Below are 13,878 nucleotides of genomic sequence, written 5' to 3'. Positions count from 1 at the left end.
GAAACTTAAGATTTGACCATTTTGTAAAGTTAAGATTTTGAAAAACTTAAAATAGTTTTGATTTTTACTTCTTTCATCCATCTTTCTCATGCATAATTTAGTACGACAGAAGAGTAAGAATAGCTGCATCTGGATTTTATAGTCCATTCCAGAAGCTCATGGATAGCACATGAAGATTCCAGAAGCACCATGGATAGGATAAATTAGAAAGACTCAGTACTCTTTCATCAGTTTTCTATGTCTATTTTCTATTCATTTCACCATTTAAAAAGTCATTTTCGTAATCTAAATGCCTGTTAACATCTTTAGACTATTACTTACTATTGCTATTTACTAATCTCAAAATGTGTACCCCTTTTGGTGCAACTTTGACTGCACTGAAGTGCCAATAGGAAAAAAATTCTGATGGGGCCCAGATCTCATCTTTGATTCCTTGATTAAATAGTGCTCATCATAAAAGGTGTGTCTTTCACTTATCTGGTAAGGAAACAAAGCAATAGATTTCTTTACATACATCAAGAACATAAGTAGAGTTGTATTTTCCTTTCTTTTCCTGAAGCGAAAGAGGAACCAAGGAAATTTTTTATGTTGGGCTGAAAATTTAGGTTCTTAATCTTAAGTTTGGGAAATTGAGATTGTGGAAAGAGGTTTCTGTTTCAGCTTGTTAATAAAGAATTCTGTTTCAGATCCAGGTTCAGATAAAAATAAACCTTTCTGTACTCTCTCCAGTTTTTGGCCAGGACTGGCATAGAATTTGAACAAGACATTTATTGAAATATATGTGTGTTTTAGAAATGCCTGTTCTGCCTGAACTGTCTGCTTCTGAGTTATCCTGGAAGACCCCTTGTGTTCTCCACATCCTCAGGTGGCTTCTTGGAATCATAGGGAGAGGAGCAGATGCTCACCAGAAGACAGAGATGAGAAGACTTTAAATTATAAATTCTGTATTTGAAACCCAGCTACTTTTTATTGGTTTATTGACCACAAAGATCCTTAGTTGCATATGGACCTTCAAGGGACATTGTTAGTATGTATTGTTCCAACTCTGTCAGTTCTGTCAGCATGAAAGATGAGTTGGCAGGGCTTTGATGTTTCTCAGGAAGCCCACAGGACTTGAAGAGACTTCTTAGGTCATGGAGTACATCCCAGACACTGCTTTGTATCCCTTTCATAAATATTTTAATCTGAATCCTAAAAGCAAAGATTTGGGTTTTTTCAGCCGTGCCTGTTTAAGTTGAAGGCTTTTCCACAATCTCAGTTTACTGATGGTTATAAACTTTACAATTTCCAGCCAAAATGCCTTCATGGCTGCATGTTTGTTCTTGTGCCAGTGTTGTCAGTTGGAGAAGCTCTTCTCTTCCTTCCGGCTCCATTCTCTTTATTTCCCCTCTCCCCATTCACCTACATACATAGACAACAGTCAGCCTTCCTTTTTGCCAGCTTTATTGAGTTAATTTTCTCTAGCGGCCTCTCAGATGAGCACTCCATTCTCCTCACTAGCATACAGCCCGTCTCTTGCAGTTTGAGTTCATGAGTGACCTGTACAGAACATGGTATTCCAGATTAAAGCTTGCTAGTGGCTTGTACACATCAGTGTATCCCTGGTTTTTCCAGATGTATGTAGTGATGCACTGTACAATTGGGTCTGCCGTTGGCCTGGCTACATAACCCTGTGGGTCAGTAATCTTGTGAGGTACTAATATAGCTGGGAAGTGTTTTCTTTTCAATAACTGACCGTTTCCCCTTTTGTTGTACAGCTTCTGTGCTTATCCTTGTTTTGTTATCAGTTCCCAATTTAGCACTGTTAAAAGCTTTACAGAGATCCAAATAGATGAGGTCAAATGTATTTCAGATTTCTAATAAATTCAAAAGATGGTGTCAGCTATGTCTGGTATGACATCCATGTTTTGTTTTATCCCATTTTCCAAGTCTTTAGTTACTCTTCCCTTCAAAATTTCTTCTAAAGTCCTGTGTGATACTGAAATCAGATTACAGGCCTCAACTCACCAGTTTACTTCTTTCTCTTCCCTTTGAGGACTATGTTTGCTACTTCTCAGTTACATTGCATCATCTTCAATTTCACAGATGTATGACAAACACTAGCTATCAGACCTAAATTCACATGCTGAATTCTTACAGTGTTTTAATGAAAGAGAATATCTATTTTCTACTGACCGTGCTAGGCTCCTGGAGTTTTCTTTCCACTCAGTTGTTATTTCTGTATCTATATGATATAGATAATTCCCATTATTTGCCTTTTCCTTTTATTCAGCATCATTCTGTGTGTTGAAAACAATTATTTTTTCACTCTTATCTAGAATATATTTAATCATTATCCCAATGTCATTTCATTATAATTCCAATTTTTATTTCCTTTTTGATATTGTTATAATCTTTCCAGGGTCAACTTCACCTTGATTTTGGTGATCCCTGGTTTATACTTCCACTTCTTGGCCTCCAAAACATCATTTTCTTTTTTTGATATTTATTTCTTTCTATGTTTTACAAGTTCCTTGTGTATACATAAAAAACTACTCTGTGTTGGCTATTCCAACCAAAGGATGGCTTGCAATGACCTTTTACAGTTCTTTCTCTTCGGTTGAAACACAAATCTAAATATGTATGTACTTTTTTTTAAAAGAGTTTGGTGTTATAAAAAAAGAATTCTGTGTACTCTTATCTGGTTGTGAAATATGCAATCATACTTCAAAGGTTATACTTCTCATTTGGGGTGGATTGACCTTGGCTGGATGCCAGGTGCCCACCAAGCCGCTCTGTCACTCGCCTCCTCAGCAGAACAGGGTAAGGGGAGAAAATAAGATGAAAAAAACCACTTGTGGGTCAAGATAAAGGCAGTTTAATGAAGCAATAGCAATAGCAAAAGTCGCACACGCAGAAGCAAAGGGAAACAAAAGATGTTATGCTCTACTTCCCATCAGCAGGCGATGTTCGGCCACTTCCCGGGAAGCAGGGCTTCAGTACGTGTAGCAGTTGCTCTGGAAGACAAGTGTTGTAAATAACGAGTGCCGCCCCCTTCCTCCTCCTTTCTCTTAGCTTTTATATCTGAGCAGACAACATATGGTATGGAATATCCCATTGGTCTGTTTGGGTCAGCTGTCCTGGCTCTGTCCCCTCCCAAGACCCTGCCCACCCCCAGCCTGCTGGTGATGGGGGGATGTTGGAGAGCCAGCCTTGGTGCTGTGCGAGCGCTGCTCAGCAGCAGCCAAACGCTGGTGTGTTAGCAGCACCCTTCTGGCTGCCAGTACAAGCACAGCACTGGGAGGGCTGCTGTGGGGCTCAGCCAGAGCCAGTACATCAGTAAGCAAACTTTCAAACTAAAGCAATACCTTTAAATATTCTGAGCTGTTCCTGTTTCACTAAAAGAGAAGCTAATTCTGAGCCTCAGATGTAACAGTGCAGCAGCAGCTTTTCGGAGGAGCCACATGATGTGCTACTGAAAGGGTGTGATTTATTATATTTTTTCATTGCTATACTTAGTTATGCACATATTGTAACTGTGTAAAAATGCAGTAACAGAATGTACATAGGGCTGTTTGAATGTCTATCCATTTGCACGTACAACTGTGTCTAGAGCATATATAGGTTAGCCTTTATGTGCATAGTACTGCACAGAATGCCAAAAATGTGACCTTAGATGTCAGATTTATAACTGTTTTACTTTGGGCCTTTCCAGTTAAACATCCAGCTGTTGTGGGAGACTGTAGTTGAGCGTTTGCAGTTTTTCCACCCCATCCTCTTGCTCATGTTCTCAGAGCTGAGGGGGTGTGCGAAGCACCAGGAGCTACTCTGCCTTCCTCCTGGCAGAGTCCCCCTTCTGCCACATCTGTGGGAAGTGCTGGCTCTGGGGATAATTATGGGCAAGGGAATTCAGGTTTGTCAAGGTGTGTCACGGACATGGGATGTGACGTGCCCCTCCTTTCTCCAGAAGTTAGTTCCAGAGAGAATGGTAATTAACATGGAAGAGGGGAAAGTGCTACCACAGCAGTTTTCCTATTTGGAGTAGTTCAGAAAGGTTGTATTGCATCCTGAGGTGGTTTTGCCAGCTTCGTATGAGTGAAAGGAAAACATTGACATTTAGACTGGTCTGATGTTCTTCGGCTGTATTTGTGGTCTTTATGTGCCTGTCTTAATCTTTTACTGTCTGAAGAAGAAGAAGGGAGACTACGTTTGGTTTAAATTCCAAAAACCGTAAAAATGTCAGGTAGCTGTGCATCATAATGGTTGTGTTTGAAGAACCAGATATGAGGATTTTGTTTCTTTAGCCTGTATCAGAATCAGATGAGGAGAAGCTGCAAGCCATCTAAGCGTGGTCCTGCCTGCAGACTACTTACAACTACAAATGAAACCTACCTACTAAACAGACGCCTTTAGCATTTAAGGTGCTACAGGAAAGCCACACGAGCCTTTATTCTGCAGCAGAATTTGCTGCCAAGTCATCTGGTTACATAAGGACACCGCAGAGCTCAAAATTCTAGTGCTTGATATTGTTAATCTTCAACTTAGGAATCAATGTCCCAGTCCTGTATATCGATGAAGCTATTCAATACTGTCCTGACTTTTCAGTGAAATGTGAGCTGTTTTGGTGAGCGTGAACTTCCTCGTTTTTCTGTAGTCTCTCTTGGCTTTTATAAAACCTGCTCACTGTTTCCCTGCTGGTCGTTAGGCACCGCCAACCGAAATTCATATGCAGTGACCCTTAAAGAGTGCTTGAATGTTTGGCAGAACTAGGGCATGACCTTTGGAAATAATGGGGTTTTTTTACTCCATTTGAAATCGGCAGGACCTGTTGTGCCCCACACCTCTAAATATAAGATTGCTACTGTCTGTGGTTCTAAGAAATCTGCATTTAGATGTGTCTGACAGAGGGGCTGCCTGTCTTGGGCTGAGAGGGTGCAGTATCTGTCAGGGTTTTGGACACTGAGGCGCCGAGGTGTGTGACGTTTCCACAGCAGGCTGCTAGGCAGGGCTCACGGACTGGTGAGGTGAAATCGGTGCATTGAAGGAAAGGAAGCCGGCATCCCTGCTTCGTGTCCTGAGCAGTTACTGCTCGGGCCCTGCAGTGCTGCTCTGCGTGGAGCAGATCCCCGCAGAGGGTCAGCACGGGCTGAGGGGGCACCACCTGCCCAGACCGAGTCCTTAGGGGCCGGGAGGGCAGGAGGACTCTTGCAGGATGCACAGCTGCCACTGAAAGGGCTGGTTTCCAGTTCCCAGCCTTCCCTAGCTGTTGAAGAAATGAGCGGAGAAACATGTTTCAGCTCTGTTCAGCAGCCCTGTGCCGGAGGCAGAGCAGCAGCACAGTCTCTGCTGTCAGTATCTTCTGCAGGGCCCACATGGGGACCGTTAGATTAGTGTTTATGTGCTGTACACCTCAAGGAAATTCCAGTTCATATGTTCATACTCCAAGGAAAAGACCCTTGAATAAAGCTTGACTCAGTCACTACTCCTTTTGCAAAAAAGGACATCCGGGTGCTTCCATGGCACATTACCATCCCTGGTGTGGTGGTGGACCACGCTGCTTCCAGGGGCTGGAGGAAGACAACGGGTGGAGTTCTTGGAGAAGCTGAGGGGGCGTATGTGTGGAATGGCTAATGGCAATTAAAATTGTGTTACACAGTGACAGTTGCAGTTGTGCTCAAAATTGTCTCTATCTGAGTGCAACTGCCTGAACCAGCAGGAACGATTAAGCTTAATAGGATGCCAGTAAGACAAGCAAAACTTGCTGCTTTCATGACAGTGTTTTTTTAGGACCTATGCTCCTTTTAAAAATGCAGCAGGATCTATACATGTGCATGAGAAGACCTCTACTTAGAAGTGACAGGGCTAGAACAATAACTACCTTGTTATTTGTGCAATATGCTTTACTACTTCTGGAAGTTAAGTCCAGTGGGATTATTCTACGGATTTGAGTTCTGATCAGTATGTTATGAAGATGAGTACTTATATATTACTTGTTTGTTTTGCAGCTTCTGGTTGCTAAATCCCCTGTTGCTCCATTCTCCGCTTTTCTCTACAACATTGAGAAATCAGGCTTGGTTCTGCAAGGTAAGACCAGAGCATTGACTGCTTTGCCTTTTTAGTTAGTATTTTAAGCAGGCTGAATGTAGGTAACAGCAACTATTGTTGAAAATGGTGCTGTTTGTGCCTAATTAAAAACCCACACATTTAAACAGTCTGGTTAACAAAGGCAGTCCTTCTGCTGCGTTCACTGTTTTGTCTTGGATTGTACTACATTAGTTTTTTCATATTCCCCTGGATCTAAGAATGGGCTCTGAAATTATTAATCGAGGCTCCCTGTTTTCCTTCAAGGTAAAGTAGAATGGTTCTGGCAACATTGCTCCTGTGGGATAGGTTTCTCCGGGAGAAGCATACCCATCTATCATTAATAACCTGCTCTAATAAATGGTTCTTCTTTAGCAAATGGCTTGACAACAATAAAAATACAGGAAATTAATATCTGTTCTCTATTTTTGTGATAATTTTATTGCTAATTCCCCATGGTCTTAAATAATCCTCAGATTCTCTAGGAGATGAGGTAGTATACTGAAAAGCTGGATATGACTACCATGATGGCAGGGAACTAGGGTTCCTTGTGGCCATGTCCTAAATCATGTACTTTCAGACCACAGCAAAAAGGGAACTTCAGCTCTTCCTTTCTTTCCCCGTTTATCCCAACAAATCTTCCTTTAATGTCCTTACTTTTGGGCAGACATTCACAGATCAATTTGGTTGAGTTACTGTCTGTTGATACACACCTGGCTCCTGATCGCTGCATCAGTTTATCAGACTAAATAAAACTAGTTAGTGCCTGTCACTTTTTGTTCAAAAGGTACACTCTGATACGCAGCCATGGCATTAAGACGAGTGAGTATAGCTATTTCACAGGTTCCAGTGATTGAGAATCACTGATCCCATACAGCACTATGAACATTTTAAGGTATGTGAACAATTCTCTTCCGATTGCCCATTTCTCACCTTCAAACAGGCTGTACCAGACCAACGACATACTTACATTTACTAATGACTAAATACACTTACATCTCTAATGATACACAATGTAGGAAAAAAAATAAAAAACAAACCAAAAATGTTTTATCATACATTTTTTCTTCCATTTGATACAGCTCCATAATGATAACGTGGGGTTCCATCTGCTGTTTCCTAAGCCTTTGAATATTATACCCCGTGTATTCTTGATAGCATTTTGGGCATTTGATCTGCTTTATTTGGTAAAAGTAATTTTTAAAAGGCTACACAAACTAGAAACTATTTTTATTAGTTTAAACTCAGATGACTTGCAAGAGTTGGTCTAGACATATTTTAGTTCAGTATAGGGCAAAAGGCAAGCTACTTCTCTATCTTGAATGTCTTCTGAGTTGCAGAGATGTTTCTGGTCATTACAAAAAAAGGCAGACAATTTCCTGCTCTGTCCTTAGGCCCTAATGTAGTAAAACTTTGGGAAAGATTTCCCATTTCAGAAATGGGAAGCATTTATTCAGAGAGAATCTTAATTTGTTTAGGTTCTTTTCTGTGAGCCAGGAATACAGCTTTCCAAGGAGTGGACCTACCTTTAAGGAACAAATGGGCCTGGTAACACATAATGATGATGGTGCAGGACTCTCTGATAGAAGCATAGCACTGTATTATGAGTATGACAGTTGCCTTTTTCCCTGTATCCTTATGTTTCTGGGGTACACATTTAAAACATTATTCACAATTTTTCTAAAAATGGATGAGATACCAGTTTGAATTTCTCTAAGTAAATGCTGTTTCAATATCAGGCGTTCTTAGTATATTTTGGAAGGCAACTTGAAGCTCTTCCTTGTGTAAGCCTTTTCTTACTTTCTAACTACACCATTATGTTTCCCCTGGTGATGTGCCCCAGACTACTTTTAGACACTTGTAAGCACTTAACACGCAAGCCATCTTTCTGAGTTGTACAAAGTAAATATTGCATGTTCTCATCCCACACTCCAGTGATCATTATTTCTGTGGAAAGAGGAAGCAAGCAAATCACCTGGAAATGGCTGTTTTGGATAAGATGCAGAAAGTGGCACCAGGCTGCCTCATGCAAGAGGGGCTAGAGTTTTTATGAGAGTTGTAGCTGGTGCTTCTTTCCAAAGTGAAGCTGGATGTAAGGTAAGAAGATGTCAGTAAGGCAACCGGCCGTAGGTCAGACGGTGAGGGAATGTCCCTGCATTGCTGCTTGAGGGACATCATATAGCACTAACAAGTCGGATCTGTCCCACAGCCGGATTGCAAAAGCAGCTTTCCCATTCAAGCTTTGTTGTTTAATTCAGTTGGTGTCAGGAGGTGAGCACGTTCAGGGTGGCTGATGGGAACAAGTGGATGGGTGTGGGAACTGGCGAGAAGCAGCAGCTGGCTAAAGTGCCCAGGATTCTTTCTTTTTACTCAGGGGGTCCCATCCCAGGACCGTTAACCAATAGGCCATAAACAAATTGATATCGGAAAATGTGGCTGGAAACTCCTTGATTAGCAAGGGTGAATGGGGAATGAAAGACAAGTGAAAGTGTGATTTAACAGTTCCACAAGCAATTTCCATTGCCACCTCTGAGGGATTAGGGTGTGTGGAATAGGTTAAAAATGAGGAGGAGCTCCCCCCCTTTTGTTCTGTGGGCCAGAGGATAATAAAACGGCAGGAGAGGCAGTGTGGCTAGTTAGGGATTTCACAGGCTGCTATTTGATGCAGTTTAAGGAGCCCTTCTGCTATTGTTGCAGTTAAAATGGGAAGCGGAACTGTTCTCCATTTGCAAAAAATCTCCAGCGTCCTCAGGAAGAGGGCTGAGAGCAAAAGGCTATTAAGATGGTAATGCTGCCCCATTTGGAGGAGTGTATCAAAATCCTCTTTGTCAATGTAAATCGCTGCTCTGTTTCCCTGGTATCTTTACATCTCATGGCCTCAGTGCAAGCACAGAAGTGTTCGGAGGAGACCCTAGTGAAGGCAGAACTGCTTCTCTTTTATTGTCAAAGGAAGGCCCAAGGGTGCCACAGAGAAAATTCTCCGCTTTTATAAACTTGAATTGTTCAGGGATGAAAATAATCCATTCACTTACTCTTTTATTTCCACTTGCAGACTAGAGAAATGAAATTTGATGATTGGAAAGCAAGATTGGCCAGTCAGAGATTTAGCAAGGGAAGTCAGTCTTCAGTCTCCTCCTTTCTTTGCTTCAGCATGCTCCATGCTGTGGAGGGGGTAGAATGCAAACCCAAAAAAAGCCTCAGTTGCCTTTACATTGCAATACAATGTCATGTAATGTACTGCCATGCTGTACAGTGGGACTCTGTGATAAACCTGACTTGTGAGTACAAAATCCAGTCTGACAGCAGATCTCTGTTTTGTAGAGATCTTAAACGGAGAGGCAGAAGCCTGTATCTAAGCACCGCAAAATCTGGGAGTTTTACTGTCTGTTTGTGTATTCTGTTTAAGGACTTGCTCTTGCTTCTCTCATTCAATATAGTAGTTAAAGTGAATGAAGTGATACTGTTAAAAAGATGAACAACAGTAAAAAAGTCCAGAACTACTTGATTGAAGGTGCAAGTCACAAGATTATTTTTCTCATTGACATTGATATAATTTCTGGTTTGGATTGGAAATTATTAGCTCGTAATTCTGTCCCTGGTGTATCAATTAGAACAGATTCTGGGCTGTTCTTGCCTAGCAGTTTCATTGAAGCTGAATGTAGCACATACTGGATTAGGTCAGCTGAACTAGAAGATGCCACTTAGCCATGCACACACATATGCAAAAAGAACATAGGCTAAATAACCTGATGTCAGTTTTAAGCTGTATTCTGTGGTCAACTCTCAATGTCTAGCTTTAGAAGCAGCAGCATTCTGGGGCATAAATACGAGCTAGCAACAGAGCCTAGCTAATAGCAACTGGTAGCTCAGCTGTTTGTGAACGTAAGTTTCATTCCATCTCACCTAAGTACATCTCACCTCTGTACATCCTCATCTAAGTACATCCTCTCACCAAGAGGATGGTGCTGCAAAGAAGACAGGGATCATGGTGGCTGGTTGCCAACTGGGGAGTCTGTTGGGACTTTTTGCTGAATGCTTTAACCAAGTGATTAACGTTGCTCTTCACTGAAAGAGCTCAGAAGCACTGAAAACATAAGGCAAGTAATACTAGTGAGCTAGGACTTGTTTCTGAGTAATGATTTATTTTCAATTTCATAGAGTTTAAGGATGGGTGGAATCAGCAGTTCATCCAAACTGACCTCCCATATATCATACATGTTTTCTTCAAGTACTTGATAACTTACGTTACTCTGAATCATGTCTTCTAGAAAGGCATTCACTTTTATTCGAAGGCGTCAAGAAATGTGAGTTCCTGGTTTGGCTTGACAGTGTTTTCAAGTTTTAGCTACCTTGATGCTAAATATTTGTTCTGTATTTCAGATTAGAATTTGCCTGTCTTCAGCTTTTGACCTCAGTTCTTGTCATGACCTTCAGTGCTAAACAAAGCACTGTTGCTATTAAATGGTTGCCGTTTTGCATGAGTGTACTTGACATTAAGATTTATCCTGCTATGTTTTATTCTTCCTTTTGGAAGAAAGTTATAATTAGCTGCAGGTTTAACCTCAGAACTTTTGTCTCATGCTGACTGGCTCCCCTCACTACCCAAGAAAAGGGCAGTATACCTTGTGCTGCTAAAGAGAAGAGTTTGATTTTTGTGCCAGCAGAACTGGATGCTCAGTTAACTGATCAATCCACCAGTTCTCCTGCCCTCTTTTCCACTGCACCCATGTCTGTGTGCACGCAACCACGCTTACCTTACCTGTGATGTCTTATTGAGGCAGGTAACTTCTGATAAGTAGAAACAAAAGATATGTGGCCCTCAGAAGAGAATGTCTTAAAGTTTCACTGTACTAAGAGGGAAGAGATCTAGGAAGAGCTAAATCTAGGGAAACCTGTGTACATTATATTTCATTTGTCATTAATGTAATAAAAGAGGCTTATTTGATCTCAAAATAATATAGGGCCTGGGTTTGTAGTGCAGCATGGCAAACTATCTCTGAAGTGCTATAACTAATTTATATGGCTGAAGCAAGTGAAAAGTGCCTCGTTTTATTTTGTAAAGAAATGAGTAGTGAGGTAGAAAGGGAATTCTCAAAGAAAGGGCAGCATTATTTGTATTGTATTGTGTGAGTTTGAACAGTGCGAGACAATGATTTACTACATCAAAAGCTTTTATTCAATTGAAGAACTGTAACTATAAAGTGAGCTTTGTCTGGAGCAACATGGATATAATCTGTAAAATGAAGCAGGGTTGTACTTGATGTGTGAATGGATGGAAGACAGATTAATGGGAATAAAGTTGTGCATTTCTATTGAGATGGTAACAGATTTGCAGTGCCACTGGTGATTTCCAGCCCTGTTGGAGGGGGAAAGATGAACTGATCATTGTTAGGATCTCTGTGGGGTGGAACCGTTTTTGCTGTATTCCCCACAGGACACTGAAAGCCTCATGCTATTTCTAACAGGTTTGTAATAATGAGAGCAAAAAAGCACGATTGGTTTGTAGGCTAGGTCTATCCTGGGAGTAAGGAATGTGAAAAAAGTAAGACTCCCGTCATCCCATGCCAGAAAAGTCACAGCTGACATCAACAAAAATGTCCTTTTGTCCAACCAGTTCATGGCATTTTGAGGAATGGGTTACTAAACCTGACCCAGGAATGGTATTTGCTTGGGTGAGGGTGTACTCACTAGGTGGTTTTGTGGGAGTTGCTCTACTGCTCTGCAGCAGCGTTGGCAAAGCCTTGCTGGTGTAATCAGACTCCATGGCTGCCAAATAAAGGAGCCCAGAGAAACAAAGTACAGATGCAAAACCAAATAAAAATGGTAATGAGGAGAGATAGAGGGAGAATATTTTAATTGTGAACGGAGACTAGAGGCATCTTGGGTTTACATCCAGTAGAAACAAAATAAACTGTCATGTCAATAAAAATAAATGCTTCTGTCTGAAAACATGATCTTTCTAGTGGTATAGTAGGCAACAGATTGGTAAAGTTTCTGGCCACGCTTTTTGCTGTGAGCTTAACTTGTGGGAGTATATTATGCTGGATAAATCCAGTTTTGCACAAAGTATTGAATTACCTGCTTATTTCTGAACGCATATGTAGAGACACTAAAGATACAGTACTGCTTTCTTGCACTGAAAGCCAAACATGTCCATGAATGCTTTGGTAGATTGCAACTGAATGCCAGCATTTATTTTTTCTTAAGTTTTACTAAATGTAGTATGAAAAAACCTTAGTGCAGGCGGTGTGCCAAGTCTGTTCTCATTACATAAGTGTGAATCAAAACTATTTTTTTTTAATCTAGTATTGTTAAAACAATGAGCTGAAGAGTAAAAGTCCGTATTTGCAAAGACATTTCCCTCTTTTTGAGGCTGGCATAGACTTCCTGGGACAAAATGGTCTCACTTCAGAGAAATCCTCTCCTTACCAGAGTCTCTGTAATGAATTCCTGATCAAAGTGGGCTTCTCCCCTGTGTTTTCAGCACAGTGCTAAAGCAAATGGCCTTTTTTCCAAAAGGCTTTTAACATAAAGAGTGAAGTTGTCTGTTGATTTGAGGTGGTATCTGTGATTTATGACAGTATATCATTCTGGGAACTAAATGTTGTCATAGAAGACCAGGACTCTATTAGGAGTTGCATGGATTTAATGTAGGTGACATTACATTTTTCAAGTTGCAGATCTGGAGAATAAGGTCAAGTGTACCTAAAATGGACTTAATGTTCTTCAGTGAACACATTCATGAGTAGGACCAAAAAAATGTCTGTCCAGAACATGTTTTTCAGACAGAATAAAGTCTCATGCTTTTGTGTGCAGCTTATGAAAGGCAACAATTAAGTCACACTGTGATTTATCCCTTTCTCACATAGGCACAAGTAGACTTTTGCTATCCTCAAAGGTTATGTCTGTTGTGGCTTCACCACTAGCATGTTTAGTAAAGCCATCACTATTGGCATTTTATCTTGTAAGACGACAATTAACAATGAGCTTAGCCTTTGTAGCACACGCAATTTAGCTATAGGACCTTTATATATTCTCCATGTTAAGATCTTGTAAAATCTCTGAGCATATAACCAGGCTGCCAAAGAGAAATGCTGGATGCTTTATTGTTCCTTGTGCTGGGTAGGTGAGAGTGGTTCAGAGATCCAAGAGTTAGCTACAGTCTAAACCTGGAAGTCTCCAGAATGCAATCCTATGTAGATAAGCACATTTGAATAGCACTTCATCTAAACGAGAAAACTTTGCCTAGGGCTGGGGTGGGGGGTGGGGCGTGGGAGCATAATAGCAGAGGATTAACACTTTGCAAATAGGGTTCTCACTGCTTTGGCCCCAGTGCTGTTTTTCTTTGAAACTTTCTGTATGATTCCAGAATTAACACACCTAGAACAACCTCAGGTATCTCTGCATCTGATGTGTAGACTTGCCCTGTCTTTAAAGCGGGACTAACCACAAACATAAATGACCTTATCATATAAGTTTAAATCTGTCTTGATAAGATGTAACAGGAATATGTAGCACTTTCATAGAAACAGACACACATGTGATAAACCCTCCCAACAAACAGGTTTTTGCTTCAAAAGGTTTTCCTCGTTACAGTCATTCCTTAAATTTAATAACTTTGGGTTGTTACTGTATTTTCTGTAATGTTCATTTGAACTTTTAACATAGCGTTAATGATTGTTGTAGCACTTCTCATTCTGTGTGTTCTAATGAAACCAGAATCTGGTTCTTTGACATTCAGTTCTGTGAAGACCCCTGAAAAATTTGTGACATTGAATTTCAGGGCCGAATTGAGTTAACCAAGGGCTACAGAGATGA

General features: G+C 40.8%; 1 protein-coding gene across 7 annotated transcripts in view; it reads left to right on the top strand.

The window, feature by feature from the left end:
- Positions 1 to 13,878, top strand: part of RAD51B (RAD51 paralog B) — a 407,540-nt gene that overhangs the window by 261,839 nt on the left and 131,823 nt on the right. For all 7 annotated transcript variants that reach the window (XR_005105307.1, XR_005105308.1, XM_037394547.1 and 4 more), the window contains one exon: positions 5,985 to 6,063. Coding sequence is in view for 5 of the 7 variants with exons in the window: in XM_037394547.1 (XP_037250444.1) it covers positions 5,985 to 6,063 (79 nt within the window). In the remaining 2 variants the exon portion in view is untranslated. The remainder of the gene's footprint in view (positions 1 to 5,984; positions 6,064 to 13,878) is intronic.

This window comes from Falco rusticolus, chromosome 7 (assembly GCF_015220075.1).
Source record: "Falco rusticolus isolate bFalRus1 chromosome 7, bFalRus1.pri, whole genome shotgun sequence".
In the NCBI taxonomy this organism is placed as follows: Eukaryota; Metazoa; Chordata; class Aves; order Falconiformes; family Falconidae; genus Falco; species Falco rusticolus.
The sequence above is the reverse complement of the archived record's forward strand: the minus strand, read 5'-3'. Positions and strand labels throughout refer to the sequence as shown.